At 41.6% G+C, this 18,006-nt stretch overlaps 1 protein-coding gene and 1 pseudogene across 1 annotated transcript; both read left to right on the forward strand.

Moving 5' to 3' along the window:
- Window positions 1–2,567: 2,567 nt before the first annotated feature.
- Window positions 2,568–7,016, forward strand: CLDN8 (claudin 8). The gene has a single exon (XM_015087104.3). The coding sequence runs from the start codon at window positions 2,749–2,751 to the stop codon at window positions 3,424–3,426; it is 678 nt and encodes a 225-aa protein (XP_014942590.1). The 5' UTR covers window positions 2,568–2,748; the 3' UTR covers window positions 3,427–7,016.
- An 8,976-nt stretch (window positions 7,017–15,992) lies between these two features.
- On the forward strand, window positions 15,993–16,563 carry LOC106988632 (40S ribosomal protein S2-like; annotated as a pseudogene).
- The last annotated feature ends 1,443 nt before the right edge of the window (window positions 16,564–18,006 follow it).

Genomic DNA, 18,006 nt, shown 5'->3' on the forward strand with positions numbered 1-18,006 from the left:
TAGTGGTAAAGTATTAATATTTTTGAAATAAGGAAAATATTTTTGTGTGAAATAAGGTCCTGGTAAAGCTCGGTGCTCAAGAGAGGAGAGGTTTGCTAGTACACAAAGCCAACAGGTGCATCAGTGGGAACCTGGGAAGCACCTCCTATGAAGACAGAGGCTCTCATATGTGTAATTTCCTGTTTCAGTCTCAAATTTTCCCATTTTTTACAGTTTATTTATTTACTTTGAGATAGAGAGAGACAGAGCACGAGAGAGGAAGGGGAAGAGAGAGAGAGAGAAACAGAGGGAATCCCAAGAAGACTATGCACTGTCAGCCCTGATGTGGGGCTTGAACTCACAAACCATGAGATCATGACCTGATCAAGAAATCAAGAGTTGGATGCTTAACTGACTGAGCAACCCAGGCACCCCTCAAATTTCCCCAATTTTATGTGGATATTCAGCAATATGTAAACAAAGATTTTTTTAAAAATATGTCATGCATGATTTGGAAATGAAATTTTGATTTGATTCTCATATATGTATATATATTTATATTTGGTTTGTCATTAATTCAACAAGCTATGCCATTCCTTTTCCATTTTCCAAGTCCATCAGTCATTCCCTTTTCCCAGATTGGCAATTAAAGATAAAAAAACAAAACAAAACCTGCTGTTTTAATTTCAACTCTTTAACTATGGATTGCCGATTATTTTTCCAAGATCAACCTATTTCCCTCTCTACCACAAATCCGTACCGGATACAAGCCTGAAGAAGGAAATGCTAGATATTTCTGTCAGCACAAGGACCACCCTATGGTTTAGTCCTTAACAGGTCAACAAGTGAGGAAATTACTGTAAATATCCAGTGTTAATTTTTTTTTTTAACTTTCAACCTGTCCAGTCTAATAAAATAAAAAACTGGGCTACCATTCACTTCTTTTGTTTTATTTGGTTTTCCAAGACAGTTCACTCAGGCATCTTCCTCTTCCCCTCCCTACCGTGTACCATTTTTGTTCCAAGAACCTGTGTGTAAAAACTACTCAGATTTTTTGGAACCATTAAAGTCTCAGAGTTTAATAAGTGAACAAGAAACACTTTCCATCATACTCAGATTTCAGGTAGTGCAAGGAAACAGGGAAGAAGTAAAATTGTACAAAAAAAAAAAAAAAGGCTGGTTTTATGATGTAAAGATAATATTGAAGTGCAGCTTGAAATCTGAAAAGACAGGACAGTCCAGACGATCTCCAGAATAAATTGCTAGTGGAGGTTTCCCAAATCAGTGTGTATGTTTATTTCAGTACCTCCATTGTTAACATCATTATTTTGAGAAGAGACAGTTCAAATTGCTTTACATTTAGGGGCTTCTATCTCCCCCTGTGGACATGGTATTAAAGACTAGTTTAGGGGCCCCTGGGTGGCTCAGTGGGTTGAGCGTCTGACTTCAGCTCAGGCCATGACCTTGCCGTGGGTTCGACCCCCACATCAGGCTCTGTGCTGACAGCTCAGAGCCTGGAGCCTGTTTCGGATTCTGTGTCTCTCTCTCTATCTGCTCTTCCCCTGCTTGTGCTCCCTCTCTCTCTCTCTCTCTCTCTCTCAAAAAATAAATAAACATTAAAAAAAAAAACAGTTTAGAGACCAGTTTAATTAACACCTAATATAATTCAGTTCAGTGGACCCAGTCAGCTTATCCTGTAAATATTTTATATAGAAATATCAGTGTTTTATATAGATGCAGGACTCTTGTACCATCTGAAGAATTCTAGTTCCTTCAGTTTAAGAAGACAGAGCAGCAAAGATAGAGCCACAAAATTAGCTAAACCTATAAATCGCTTCTTCCACTGCTATTGTGAGTGCTTGCGACATAAGAAAATCATGTGGATGAATTTACTGTCTTTGCAAATGCTTTTCTTACACATCAAGATTACCAGGAAAACACCAATAAATAGTTTTCCTGGCTCAAAAGAGAACACTATGTGTTCGGTGCCACGGAGGAGGACAACCTTGTATATTTAATTACTTTCATTTAATTTTGTCCCGTGGTGCGATGCGTTCCCTGACTTCACCGTGGTAGAGTTTGCTTTGAAGTTGTAGACAAATTAAATCAACCGCTTGGATCACATGTGTCCCAAAGAATGTGGTTTCCCAGGTATGAGCAATCTATCAATCCCCTACTCTCCTTTCACTTTGGCATTTTGACAGTCCTAGCCAACTTCTTAGGTAGATATTTTATTTTGTACCTTGATCACAGCAGCTCTTATAAAGACTTTCAGAATTACCTGTACAAAGTACACCTTTGATGTTTGCAAGAGGTTGGTGCATTTCTCGATGATTGTGCAAACATTCATAATTATGCCCACGGGTAAACATACTGCTGTCTTCTTGGAAAACGGAGAAGGACAAAGAATGTTTATGTGCAGGGCCAGTCATTCCAAGTATCTCTTGTCGGTTTAGACACACCTGGTTACCATCCCCCCCCCACTTATTGGCCAGGAAAGTTGCCCCACCTGATTTGTAAGTTTACCTGTCCTAGTCAATGTGTGTGTGCTCGCGCACGCGTGGTGGTGGTGGTGGTGGGGGGGGGACTCAGCCAGCCCACACTGGATTAAATCTAGCTAGAAGTAGCCAGAAAGCTCTTTGAAAAACCACTGGGCTCTGGGTTCATTACTACAGGAAACTTGTTCTCTCCTGAGGCACAGAGAAACCTGCTGCAGAGCAACCCTGCAGGCTCAGGAGTCCAGTGGGATAAAACCCATCCCGGAGGATAATGGCCACCTACGCCCTGCAGATCGCTGGACTGGTGCTTGGTGGCGTTGGCATGGTGGGCACGCTGGCCGTCACCATCATGCCTCAGTGGAGAGTGTCTGCCTTCATTGGAAGCAACATCGTGGTGTTTGAAAACTTCTGGGAAGGACTGTGGATGAACTGCGTGAGGCAAGCCAACATCAGAATGCAGTGCAAAGTCTATGACTCCCTGCTGGCGCTGTCTCCGGACCTGCAGGCATCCAGAGGGCTCATGTGTGCTGCTTCCGTGCTGTCCTGCCTGGCTTTCGTGACTGCCATCCTGGGCATGAAGTGCACCAGGTGCACCGGGGACGACGAGAAGGTGAAGGGTCACATCTTGCTGACGGCCGGAATCATCTTCATTGTCACAGGTCTCCTAGTGCTAATCCCTGTGAGCTGGGTTGCCAATTCCATCATCAGAGAGTTCTACAACCCGATAGTGGAGACGGCCCAAAAACACGAGCTTGGAGAGGCTCTCTACATAGGCTGGACCACGGCGCTGGTGCTGATTGCTGGAGGGGCACTGTTCTGCTGTGTCTCTTGTGCCGGTGAGAAGAGCAGCAGCTACAGGTACTCCGTACCTTCCCACCGCACAACCCAAAAGAGCTATCACGTGGAAAAGAAGTCACCGAGCGTGTACTCCAGAAGTCAGTATGTGTAGTATGGTGGCTAGTCGTTAACTTGACCGATAAAGCCATGCCAATGACTAAAGTGACCGCTGTTCTCTAAAAATGGAATCCAAAGGAACATTGATTTGCCATTCTTAACTGCCTAACACTAATTACAGGAACCGTGCATTGGCTATGTAGGCTTCTATGAGCTATTTCAGCAGAATGAGATAACACACACTGTGCTTTGATTGTTCTAGGAAGCGTAGTAACATGTTTTCTAAAATGATTCATGCGTCTTTGTCTTTCGCCAGTTACTTCAAAATGACACTGTTAAAGACTGTCTTGTTTCCCAAGTGTGATTTCTCTACGCCACAGCGTTATGTATGGAGATCAGCGTGTCTGTATCTCACATAAAGAGAGACAGGCTTATATGGTTCTATTTTAAATGAAATACTGATTCAATACACTGAATAAATAAAACTCAACTATTGCTTTTCAAGGGAATCGGGGATAAGATTGAAGAAGGTTAATAATAATTGTGTAAAAACAGCTTAGCAATTAATGCACACGATTCCTACGGAAGGTTAAAATGGAGGTTTTAATCAGCAGTGTAAAGGAAGCTAAATGGCTTTCTGATATCCTGTTTTTCAAGCTAGAAATCCTAACTCCTTTATCCTCTTTCCCCAGAGGCCTTTCTTTTCTTGTATATTAAATGAATATCTTTTAAAAGGCAGATACTGTTGTGGAGGAGCTTTGCATTCAGACTGCTTTTCCAGGGCTATCCTGAGAAGAAAGATAAAACTGTAGTCCGAGAAACATTGAAGACGTCAGGAAAGGGAATTTTGTTTTTCCCCTGAAGTTTTTGTGGTTGGAGGAGGATGCATTTTGATGAGAAATCATATATGTATGTGAATATTTTAACAGCCATTTGACTATAGACTTTGGGCATTTCTCAATATAAATAACAGGATAGGAAAATGATATCTCTTGGTTTTTAGTTGCTCCCCCAAGGAACAAAACCAGGTTGTCCTTTGCAAGCTGCACCTGCTCCTAAGGTGTGTGTAGATGGCTAGGTTTAAATTGTCATTTCGATCCCAACAAAGATACATTTTTTACTTGTTCTATTTTTTTATTCATTTTTACTGAGGTATAGAAATACTCTAGCTTTGAGTCTCCCCCAAAGTTGATGCAACTGATAATTCAATTTGAAAGTTTGTATCCACATTCTAACTTAAATGACCATACATATCTGCTTTATGTCCTTTATATTAATAAATTGTGCTTTTTATATAAATTTGATGTCTTTCCTTCTTCTTCTTTTTTTCTATTTATTTACTTGTTTTTTAAAACCCTAATATTTTCAAATTTTCAATTTTATTTTATTTTATTTTTTTATTAAAATTGTTTTAATGTTATTTTTGAGAGAGAGAGAGAGACAGAGTGAGAGCAGGGGAGGGGCAGAGAGACAGGGAGACACAGACTATGAAGCAGGCTCCAGGCTCTGAGCTGTCAGCACAGAGCCTGATGCGGAGCTCGAACTCACAAACAGTGAGATCCTGACCTGAGCCAAAGTCAGACGCCTAACCTACTGAGCCACCCAAGTGCCCCTCAACTCTTCAATTTTAAAAAGAGGCCACATTTGAAAGATAAAGGTAGACTCATCATTAATTTTTGAGACTATAAAATACTATATGTTGTTTAACGACATTATTCCTTATAGCCACTGGATTCATACACTAATTTTTGATGCAGGCAATATATTTGTAATGTATTAAGATACTACTGTAGGTTCTAACAAATTGATATACTGTAAATATTATGTATGTTTAAGCCATTTCTATGAAGCCACTATTAAGTCATTTTTGCAAAAACTTTGCATAGTTAAGTACATTTTTACATCTGAGAAATAGCATCAATTAATATACTGGCTAATGTCTTAGGGATGTAAGTTATATTTGGACCTCTACTAAATTATATCATCAAATATTATGTGGTCAGTTCAATGCACAGATGAGGACACCTGGGAATTGTTCATTGATTACCCAGTAGAGTCAGGAGCAAGAATAAGGACCATGTGACTTCGCAGCTCATGCTTTTTTTCTTCAGGGAAAGTAGATTTTCTTCAGCATCTTTCAGCTTATCAACGGATCTTTGTATGTGAAAATGCCATGCTTATCTAGTATCAGTTGAGAAAACTTCTGGTGTTTTTTTTCTGGGGTTGGTGATTTTGCAATAGCTAAGTGCTAATTTATCCTAAGCATGCTTGGCCCCTTGGGTCAAACCATTCATGAGAGCCAAAATCAGGGAAAACTGAGTACCTTGGAGAAGTAACCCAATCCTCTAAATACCGGTCTTTACCAATGCCCTTTTTACCTAGAAAGCTCTCCTGAATGCCCCACACTCAATTTTTATTTTCCACTTCTTTTCTCTACCATAATTATAACACTGCTAGTTTTTCTATGGCGCCACCTCTTGAAGTCTTTCCCCAGTGTTCCATGTTTACTGTCATCGCATCTCTTTCCTACCTGGTTGAGAAAGAAAGTCCTCTAGACTCACAGCCTGCTGGGTTTTCTTGCCCAGCCGCCCTCCACATTCCTATCTCAGTTCTTCCTAAAATGCCCCTCACCCCCTATAATCCTTGTAGAAATGCTCCACTGCCATAAGGTAGGTCCAAATGCCTTAGTGGGTGATAACCGACAGGCAGGGAAATGTCTTATAATCTTCATGGCAAACTGTATCACATCAGTGTTTTTAGCCAGTATGGTAACAATTATAAAGTCCATGTTCAGAAACCAAAATAACTCACATGCCAAAGGGCTTCTTTCATATTGTGAAAGAGAAGCACTGGAATTAGGAAATGATTTGATTAGTGGCAGGCTGAGCATGTTTTATAATGTAGCTTTATAATGTATTTTATGGAAGGACACCTGAGTGGCTCAGTCAGTTAAGCATCCGACTTCGGCTCAGGTCATGATCTCACAGTTGGTGAGTTGGAGCCCCAAGTCGGGCTCTGGGCTGACGCTCAGAGCCTGGGGGCTGCTTCAGATTCTGTGTCTCCCTCTATCTGCCCCTCCTTCTCTCTCTCTCTCTCTGTCTCAAAAATAAATAAATGTTAAAGCAAATTTTTTTAATACTGTATTTTATAAAGAAACAAAGTAAAGTAATAGAAAGAACACAGGGGATGTGGTTTGATACCTTACTTTAGAGCTTAGAGCTTTTCCCCCCTCTTTCTTACTATACCACCTGTTGCCTACACTAGGCACCCCTTCTACCGATTCTGTATTCCAAATGACTCCCTCCTGCACTGCAAAGACAGTTTTCAGGCTGCATTATGCTAAGTTTCAGGGATCGAGGGATGTTTTTGTTTTCAAGGAATCTGTGATCTCGTAGTAAGAGACAAGCACAAGAAATATAGCCTTCAGTTCATGCCCACCACGTGTTTGGTGCTTTTTTTCTTTACCATAGCGGTCCTCTAAGAATTCTGTAAATTACATATGAGATCAGGAGGACACCGTGTCTCTCGTGTTATATGTAACGTGATGTTATATGTAACGTGCCCCGTCTCAAAGTGATGTTACGTGTAACGTCCCCTGAAAGAAATATAAATGTATGTAAATAAAGAAACAAATAAAAACAAACATCTGTATATAATAAATATAAATATACAAATAAATATAAATAGATGTATATGCATTAAATATAAATAAATATTTATATAATATATATACCCTAATTCAAGAGCCTGTGTTCTCCCGCATATTGTCTGCCCAAAGGCATCCCTCCCAGACTAAACTTTGTGAACAGCAAATGTGATCTCACCACCTCGTCTCCTCGGTCCCTGGACCTCCCTGGCCACAGCACTCTTCCTCCCTGACCCCCAGGGTGGACGTCCTCACCAGTTTGTGCTACACTTTTCCTCCCCTCTCGCTCCCGTCTCAAACTCTACCTAATTTGCTTCTTCCTAGTCCCTCACATCCATCATTTTTTTTTTCCCCCTTGGGACACATTGTCTTTTTCTAGATTCCTGTCATCGGCCTTGTGTTTCAAATTCTCCGGGCCTCCTTCCTTGTCCTGAGGAAGCCTCTCTCCCAGAGCTGCGGGGACAGTGCCCCTGCAGCCCCTCTTTCCAGCTCTGCCCCCACCCCCTGTGTGCAAAGCACAGCCCGGCTGGAAGCCCGCCAACAGGCGGAGCCCAGAGGCCTGCTTTCTGCAGAGCTTAGGGCTCCGCCAGGTTTAGGAGGAAAGAGCAGGGTAGTGTTCAACCTGGAGATTAATGAGACTCAAGGGATCACTGGCGCCGAGGCCCGAGGCCAGGCCTAAAGTTCTGAGCTGGGGGCAGGGGGCCCATGGGGGGCTTGTGGCTTCCACCCGCCTCCCAAGGTAGTCCTGGGACAAGGGAGACATCCGCACTCCTGTGTAGTCACAGGGGGATAATCTCAGAGGCCAGGGAGACTGTGGGAGACTCACGCAGAGGCTGGGCTCCTTCCTATTCGGGGCCCCTGAGGGTGAGGATGCCAACGGCTGGGTGCTCATAGGTGACTTCCCAGGGCCCCCGCAGGGCGATGGCAGCTTTCGGGTCGCGGGGTCCCTGGCCAACGGAGAGGACTGCTGTCACCCCTAGGGCGTGCTGTGGCTGTGGTTACAGCAACTTAACCTCCACAAGGAAAGAATTGCAGATCGAATTGCAGGATTCAAAGGCTTCTTGTTACCGGGGCGCCTGGGTGGCTCAGTCAATGGAGAGCCGGACTTGGGCCCGGGTCATGATTTCGCGGTTCGTGAGTTCGAGTCCCGCATGGGCTCATTGCTGTCCGTGCAGAGCCTGCTGCAGATCCTCTCTCTCTGTGTGTCTCTGCCCCACCCCTGCTTGTGCTCGGTCTCTCTCTCTCTTTCTCAAGAATAAACATTAATTTTTTCTTAAGTCTCCTTGTTATTACAATAACATGGTTTCCACGTTTAAAAAGTCTGCAGGGAACTGCGAGTTGAGGAGAGTCCGTGTTGAGGTTAAGAACTGGATGTTTGGAAGGCCAAGTAGACACAACACAGAGCAAACAGACGAAAAGCTGCAGTCCGTGAGGAAAAGCACAAAAGCCCCGGGAGAACCCATTCAAGGACCGGAAGGGGCCAATTCGGAGAAAGAATAAAGATCCGATGGAAGGATGGGCGGTCACTGAAAAGGAAAAATCAGGGTTTAAAATGAAAGGCTCAAACTTGCAGATAGAAAGGGCTCATTGAGGTCCTGGGAAAACTAAAAAGAGTTAGGAGCTAAATCCTGCAAATGACACCAAAATAAAACAAAACAACAGGCAACAACAAGAAACCCAAGTATGCAAGTTTGCATCAATCATGAGAAATTACTTAACAATAATGAGCAAAAAAAATCATACTTGCATCCGATTCCTTTAAAGTTTTTTTATTTTAAGAGAGAGAGAGAGAGAGAGAAAGAGAGAGAGAGAATGAGCAGAGGAGGGGCAGAGAGAGGGAGGCAGAGAATCCCAAGCAGGCTCCAAGCTGTCAGCCCAGAGCCCCTGGCAGGGCTTGAGTTCATGAACCCACCAACCGTGAGATCATGACCTGAGCCAAAATCAAGACTCGGGTACTTAACTGACGGAGCCACCCAGGGGCCCTGCATCAAATATTTCTATCACTAACCTAGAAGCTAGAAGATGGCAGAGTAAAGACAGCAGGAGAGCAAATCCCCACCCTAAGTCTACTCCCAGGAAAAACCCGCATTCCCCTGTGAGTGAGAGAAAGGAATTTTGTGGCTCCTCTAGGATCCTACAACTCTGTCCCTCAGACAGCTAATTTGAAGGCAATACTAAAGCAATGAATGGCAGAGGGGACATGGAAGGGAGGACTTGGTCAGCCTTGACTCTTGCAATAAACAGAAGGAACTGGTTGGTCCAGAGCTGGGAGGAGGGTTTGCTCCAGGAAAACATTACAAATATGTCACTGTTGATGTTCGAGTTCAGAACTACTACTGCCTTCCCGATCCTGCAGCTAATTTGACACTTTTAGTATGGAAAGCAGAAGAAAACAAGAACATCCAACAGTCCAGCCTCAGACTTCTTTTTTTTTTTTTTTTTCTTCTGACCTTCTGCCCCAGGCTCCAGTGCCCATAATCTAGTTGTGTCATTTCTTTGCCATCCGGGATTGTTTCCCTGAGACCTTGATGGTCTCCAACGTCCTCATCGTCCTTTATGGTCAGGTGTGGTTGAGCCCTGGTTCAGCAGCAACCAGAGCTGCTCTCCTGGTTCCCTTTGGCTGCACCCATGTACCCCCAACCCCCTTCCAGGCGAGCTCAGTGTCAACCCAGTCCTGCTGGGAGACAGATGTGCACCAACTGGGCTGCCTCTCCACCTGGAGAGCAAGCTTAGTCTTTCTTAGACTAAGAGCTCTGTGGGCCCCTTCCTTATTCCCCAAATCACTGTGGATCATAAATCCTCTCTGGCCTATATTGCTAAACCCTGTTTTCTGCCCGTTTCCCTAACTCCTCTTCATATACCAATAAGTACATATGACTATATTGGAAAGAGAAAGGAACTTTCATAAAAATACAAAAACTCAGGAGAAATAATATTCCATTGTAAAGAAAATGCAATAAAAAAAGACAAAAAGTCAGAACTGAACATTCTTCTCATTCAGGAAAGAATTTATACACTCTTTCTTGCCAATGGGTTAAAAGAAAAATTGGATTTTCTTGTTTTAATTTTTTTTAATTTTTTCATGTCTATTTATTTTTGAGAGAGAGAGAGAGAGAGAGAGACAGAGTGTGAGTGGGGGAGGGGCAGAAAGAGAGGGAGACACAGAATCTGAAGCAGGCTCCAGGCTCCGAGCCGTCAACACAGAGCCTGACGCGGGGCTTGAACCCACAAACCGTGAGATTGTGAGCCAAGTTAAAGTCCAGTGCTCAACTGTCTGAGCCACCCAAAGTGCCCCTTGTTTTACTTTTAATTTTTTTAAAGATGAAATAAATTCTACTAACAGACAGCCAAACAAAATAAAGCAAAACGGAAAATCATCCATATGCCGACCTCCTTCTTGGGTTTTCTCCAGATACCCCATCTTTTTCCTTACTTACCAGTCTCTAAAATCATCAGCTTTGTTGCTTCTATCTTTGGTTAATTTTTGTATTTTGCAAATGATGTGTGGGAGGGATGGTGGGAAGGAAAGCCCATGCTTAAAGATTTTGTTTTCTTTGTTTTTGTCTGGAAGCTAGTGAGAATATAACTTGGGCAAGAACCATAAATGAGTCTTTCTACATCTTTTTTTTTCCTTTTCTGAATTGGACCAGCTTTCCTATGCTCCCCCCCCCCCCAAAGTAGAGATGTGAGTGGATATCTGGAAATCTTCTTTGAAGAGGGAACTGTGATTTATTAGGTGCTAAATTGTAAAAATGCTTTCGAAATTAAACTGCCCTCCAGCTTTAAAGCAGAGAAGCCTTCCGAGAGCAATGAAGCCTGGTCTTACAGCCCAACTGTGGTTGAACACTGAATCTTGATATAATGCTTTTACTTTTATCAAAGGAAGAATGAAAAGAAGAAAAAAAGATTCAGTGCTGGGCTCCATTCTGGTTGTTTCCTACTGAATGACAAACTGTCCCAAGTCTTGGTGACTTAACACAACAACCATTTAATATATTATGATTTTGTGGGTTAGAAATTCCAGCAGGGTTCAGCTGGCCTGCAGTACTGACTGTAGCTGGTCATTTGGGTCCAAAGAGCCCATGACAACACTTTCCCTCACTGCCTGGCACTTGGCAATGATGATTCAAGGTCTGGATTCAGATGGGCACCTCTCTCTTCCTGTACGTGTGGTTTTAGGGCTTTTTCATCATGTGCTTCCAGCTTGGTAGTCAGACACCAAGCATGGTGGATGAGGCCTTTAAGGATTCAAGGGTAAAAAGCAGTACTTTCAACAAGCCTCGTGTAGCTTCCGCCATTTGCAATTGGTCAAAGGCATCATAGGGTCAAAGATGGAGAATAAAACTCTAGTGCACAATGGGAGGGCTGGCAAAGAAAGGAGAGCCATCTTCAATTCACGCTAAGTGAAAGCAAAGTTTTAAGAATTTGAAGCGAGTATTTTCTTTCAAATGGACTTACTTCATGAAATGTAGGCATTATTTAAAAGGTGTTTTGTATTTTAAATCAGATCAAAGGAAACGTCCTTCTTATTGGACAAAAGCAGGTGTAAGGACAAATATAAATAAAACAGAAGAGGGCTTTTTTCTCCCTGTTGAAAATAAGGGAAGAGATTTCTCTCTCCTCCTTTTTCTTAGAACATTAAAGCATTTGCTTTAGAAAACTTGTAAGTGCTTTCTCCTTTCTTCGAAATGTGCATAAATCCTTAAAAAAACTGTCTGCTTTGTGACCCAGAAATGTCTTTCTGTAGAACTTGGGGGCTCTCCCTTTTAAATGTAAGCGTGAGGGAGACAGCACCCCATCTCTGTTTTCTGTGGGAGTGTCAGGGGGGCACCAAGTTGAAAAACAACTAATCATAAAAACAGGAGAAGTTTGTTTCTCTTCCAGATAATGTCATTAGCTAACGTAGATTATCTCTCTAATTACCAGGTAAATTTTGGGTGAACTGTGTGTGACAAAGGTGTTCTGGAGCCTTTTTTTAAATTTTTTTTTAAAGTTTATTTTCTGTTTTTGAGAGAAAGAGATAGAGAGAGAGAGACAGAGCGTGAGGGGGGGGGGGGGCAGAGAAAAAGGGAGACACAGAATTGGAAGCAGGCTCCAGGCTCTGAGCTGTCGGCACAGAGCCCGATGCGGGGCTCGAACTCACGGACTGTGAGATCACGACCTGAGCCGAAGTCGGACTCATAACCGACTGAGCCACCAAGGGGACCCCTGTTGTGAAATCCTTTTGCATGAGGAATAGTTCATTGTTTGTCTTGAAAACATGTATGGAATGGGTGGTATTCACTTGACTGTGTAAAAAGGCGAGCTTTCTCTCTGTCTTTGTAATCCCTTGGCCGATTTCCTGTCATGCTCATTATATTCTGACTTAATGCTTGTTCAACAATGAAACTGATTTCTTTCTCTACTACCTTTGTGGAGAAGATTCTGGGTTGGAAAATTTTGTTTTCAATTACATTTCCCTGACATAAGCTGAGATAAGAAAAACCATAGATGAGAAAAATTTCCATAATCTAGAAACCTATGCCTGGTAATACTCAGAGATGTTTCTAAATGTTTTGTAAATGGACTTTTATCTGAGCACTACTTACAAGGATGAAAATTGGAAACAATCTAAGTGCCCCACGGAGAAAGGTTAAATAAGACATGGTATGTCTGTGCATATGTCTGTCTCTCTCTGTCTTTCTCTGTCTCTCTCTCTCTCTCTCTCTCTCACACACACACACACACACACACACACATCACACAAGGAAATATGTAGAAAGAATTGGATTAAAATGCAAACATGTGTTGGCGTGCCTGGGTGGCTCAGTTGGTAAAGTGTCCAAGTTCATCTCAGATCTCAGGTCATGATGTCCCGGTTCGTGAGTTCAAGCCCCACGCTGGGCTCTGTGCTGACATCTAGGAGCTTGGAGCCTGCTTTGGATTCTTTGTCTCCCTCTCTGTCTGCTCCTCACCTGCTTGTGATCTGTTTCTCTTTCTCAATATAAACAAACATCAAAAAAAATTTTTTAAGTGTAAACATGTGTGATTATTGTTTTCTTTTAATTTTTTTCTGTAATTTCATTTTCTTTTTTTTTGTACTTTCATTCTTTAATGAGCAAATATTTTCAGAGTGAGAAAAAGTAAATTTATAAATAAATATATTTTAAGGATAGAAGTATATAGAAAACAGTGGATGGTTGACTTAACATGGCAGAAAATCAAAACTGAACTGTGGTGGGAAAGGGTGGGGGAAGATCATTAAATTCTGAGGAAAATGATAAAACTCTGGGGAAAGGTGATGATAAATGACAAAAGGGAATAAAAAATGACGGTGAATAGGAATCAATGCCCATTTTTTCCAGACCTGTGGAAATAAAAACAGCTGGTTTATAACGTTTCAAGCAAAATTAATAATATTAAGTGAAGAGCAGGAGCTGTCTGATAAAGCATTTTGGAAAGACCCAATTCAGGAAAAAAATGTTCAATCAAATAAACAAATATAAGTTGTATATTTGAGTTCTACGGTTAAACAATAGCACACCCAGCAAGTAGGTTTTTGTTTCATTCTATCGTTTGACTTTGATTTTTGCATTTAATCCTTTAAAAAACTGTCTTATTCCCTAGAGAGAGAATTCATTTTTTTTTTTAGCATGGTAACAGGTAAATATGAGCTTGTAAATTCCCAGGTAGCTAATTTGTTTTAAGCTCCTTTTGTTAAATAATCCATCCTCTGTAGTTTGCTGATGCATTATTTATCAAGTAGTAAATGCATACATGTCTCACTGTCTGTTTCTGGGCTATTTATTTTGCTTCATTGATCTCTGGATCTTTTAAAAGTAGATTATCACTAATTGATATAAAGGCTGGTAGTTTCATCAAGTCTGTGGACACTTGTCTTGAATATACTTCAGTTCTACTGACTTCTTAATGGAAATACTTTCACAGAGTGTTTGCCTCAACTCACTGCAGAATGAACACCAAGAAGGAGAAAATGTTGTATCAACATTGAGGAGACTGGGTCAAATCATTCATTTTTTCCTTCCTTCCTTCCTTCTTCCCTTCCTCCCTTCTTTTTCTTCCTTCCTTCCTTCCTTCCTTCCTTCCTTCCTTCCTTCCTTTCTTTTTTCTTTCTTTCTTTCTCTTTCTTTCTTTCTTTCTTTCTTTCTTTCTTTCTTCCTTTCTTTTTTTTTTTTTAATTTTAATGTTTTATTTATCTTTGAGACAGAGAGAGAGAGCATGCAAGCAGGTGAGGGGCAGAGAGACAGGGAGACACAGAATCCGAAACAGGCTCCAAGCTCTGAGCTGTCAGCACAGAGCCCAATGTGGGACCCAAACTCACAAACCATGACATCATGACCTGAGCCAAAGTTAGACACCCAACCAACTGAGCCACCCAGGTGCCCCTTTCTTTCTTTCTTTCTTTCTTTCTTTCTTTCTTTCTTTCTTTCTTCCTTTCTTTCTTTTGTTTTATTTCTTTACTTTTCTTGCAATTGTGGCAGGCATTCTTAGTGACTGTCTTGCTCACATATATTCTTACCAATTTCAAAATCCACTGTGAGGTAAGAGCAGTTAGAACATAAAGGGCATTAATCAATTGGAGAGGGCTTTTATAAATCAAACTTTAATCAGAAGGCCTTCTACCAAAAATCTATCAGGCACAGTGTAGAAGACTAGAACCTCATTCCAGAAGTCAGGATTCTAATGCTTTCTCCATCTAGCTGTGTGGATTTGAGCAACATATCTAATTCTTGAATCTGTTTCTTCTTTGCTAAGATAAAAACCTATGAGGTAGACTAGATGATACCTTGGAACCCAATCAATGTCTAAAATTGTGAATTTTGAGGGAATGGTAGCAGGTTCAAAAATACAGATGTCACTTTATTTTTGCCAATGGCCTTGATAGAAGGTAATTTTAGTGATATTTTGGAACCATAGTCTTCCCATGCTACTTGCTTTTATTTATGCCTGCCCACAATGATATCCTGGAGACTGAATCTGAGAAAAATTTTTTTACTAGATTTGCAAAGGCTTATAGACAGGTAAGGTATCTATGATTGTGGCCATATTACCCGGTTTAGGATACATGTATCTCTGACACCCAATAATAATATCTTATGTTTCCCTTCCTCAGGTACCTGGAGAATGTTTTCAGGTATCTGGAGAACATTTATGTAAGAGCCAAGTTCATGAATGGTAATAGAAATTGCTGAATTTTATTTATATAGGTCAATGAGCCAAGTGGTAAACCCAGAAAACAACAAGTAAGCTACAGTCTTTTAATAGCGAATCTTTTGAGAACCTGATGAACTGAGAAATTTCCAGAAGCATAGATTTGTGCCTGCCAGGTCTTCAACAGACCCAGTACACTGGGATTACTATGAAGTCGGTCTGACTCACTGGGTGGCATGAAATTGGTCTCCCATCTCAGTTTACATTACCTGAGGTCTCAAACACATGGCATCACAAATCCCTCAGTAACAGAGCATTGGGAGGTTACCATGTGCCATTTGAAAAAAAAAAAAATCTTGGATTGACTCAGACCAAAATTCTGTGTTGAGTTTCTTTGAATCTAGAGGCTGAAATCCAAAATCCATTCAATCTGATTATTTGTTTGGTAATCAAAGTCAATCTGTTAATTTGGTTCTGTTTCTGATTACATATATCATATGTATGTATACATAATATGTAAAATGTTATGTAGTACTTTCCGTTTAAAGACGTAGCAAATGTACAAATATGGAAATCACCTCAAGCTCCACCTGGAAGAGGTAAGAGGGTAAGGAAGTGGGAAAGCAGCACATAAATGTAAATGTATCAGAATCTGAAGGCTGGGCTTTTCCGTCACCTTCACTTCTCATACACTAGTATCACTTCCATTTTGGTGGCAGAAGGGGTTGGTTTGTATCCCAGACATGTTGAGAAATGTAGTACCTCAAATTAATATCCTTTAAATATTCATTCAGTAGTTATACAGTGGCAACAGTACAAACTGATTCATTTTTGGTTACCTTAATATATATGTTCAAACAAATTCACTTACTGATTCACCTCTAAGAATTAAAGGAAAGCCAACATTGTTTAAAAATCTAGCGAAACATGTTGCCATCAGAGAAGACAATGGACTCATTGGTCTGGGTGTTAAATGCTCCAAGGAAGTAACCCCTGCCATCCGTGGGGCCATCACTTTGGCCAAACTTTCCATCATCCCTGTGTGACAAGGCTACTGGGGGAATGAGATGGGCAAGCCACACACACTGTGCCCTGCAAGGTGACTGGCTGCTGTGGCTCCATGCTGGTGTACCTCACCCCTGCCCACAGAGGTAGGCATCGTCTCAACCCCTGTGCTCAAGAAGCTACTGATGATGGCTGGTATTGATGCCTGCCGTACCTCGGCCAAGGGCTGCATTGCCCTCCTGGACAACTTTGCTAAGGCCACTTTTGATTCCATTTCCAAGACCTAAAGCTGTCTCACCCCCGAACCCTGGAAAGAGACTGTTCACTGAGTCTCCCTATCAGGAATTCACCGAACATCTTGGAAAGACCCACACCAGAGCCTCTGTGTAGAAGACCCAGGATCCATCTGTGGCCACCACATAGTTTTTTGTTTGTTTGTTTAATCTTTTTTTAATGTTTCTTTATTTTTGAGAGAGAGACTGAGAGCCAGGGAGGGGCAGAGAGAGAGAGAGAGAGAGAGAGAGAGAGAGGGAAACACAGACTCCAAAACAGGCTCCAGGCTCCGAGCTGTCAGCACACAGCCTGATGCAGGGCTCGAACTTACTGTGAGATCATGACCTGAGCCCAAGTCAGATGCTTAACTGGCTGAGCTACCCAGGTGCCCCTGTTTGTTTGGTTTTTAATGTTTATTTTATTTTGAGAAAGAGAGAGGGTGCAAGCAGAGAAGGGGCAGAGAGAGAAGGACAGAATCCCAAGCAGGTTCGGCATTGTCAGTGCGGAGCCCAACATGGGGCTCGAACTCAGCAACCGTGAGATGATGACCTGAGCTGAAAGCGAGTCAGGTGCTTAACCGACTGAGCCACTGAGTTGGGTGCCCCTACCACATAGTTTTATACAAGAAAAATAAAGTGAATGAGAATTTTTAAAAATCTAGCTAAGTATTTTCCACCTCTTAGTGTTTTCCTCTTTGTCTTTGAGGTCTTTCTGTTATTTTCCAACTACAACACTTCTTAAGAGACAAAAAGCTTTCGTTTTAGATGTGCGAGTTATTACTTGTTTCTAGTAAAAGCCTCACTCAATGTATTAATGTGTTTCAGAATTTCAGCAGAATTGGACTTCAAGTGCATGTGGGAAAGATATGGAACAGAAATGGGCATTTGCTGGCAAAAAGAAAAGTGTTTTGCAAATTTCTAACCAGATATGTACTCCTGCAGAATTAGGTCTAATATTGCATATATTCATTGGGTTTAAAAAGAATAAATGGTGACTTTTAAATTTGTCTACCTTGTTCTGGTTGTTGGGATAAGAGAGATAATGTCTGGAGACTTTCTGTATTTATGCTAGAAGAATCCTATCTATCGCTGCTGAAAAAGAGAACAAAATTACGGCATGAGAGGATAGAATTATGAGAAACACACTCCCCATGCAGTGATGAAGCCTTCTCTCTGAGCATCTACAATCCAGTTAAAAATAAGAAGCTCTTCTTATTTAAAAAAAAATAATGTTTATTTATTTTTCATAGACACAAGTGGAGAGGAGAAGAGGGAAAGGGAGACACCCAATCCGAAGCAGGCTCCGGGCTCTGAGCTGTCAGCACAGAGCCCGGCATGGGGCTTGAACTCTTGAACTGTGAGATCATGACCTGAGCTGACGTCAGACGCTTAACCTACTGAGCCGCCCAGGCACTCCTAAATAAGAAGTCCTTCCAACGATCTTATTATTTCTTGTGTTCTGGTTTTGGTGGCCTTCTTCTCCTCCTTCCCACTAAGCTTAACATCAAGCTCCTGAAATTTTCTTTTTCTAAATATTTCCCAGGTTGGTAATTCAAAAGAT

Source organism: Acinonyx jubatus, chromosome C2 (assembly GCF_027475565.1).
Source record: "Acinonyx jubatus isolate Ajub_Pintada_27869175 chromosome C2, VMU_Ajub_asm_v1.0, whole genome shotgun sequence".
NCBI classification, from domain to species: Eukaryota; Metazoa; Chordata; class Mammalia; order Carnivora; family Felidae; genus Acinonyx; species Acinonyx jubatus.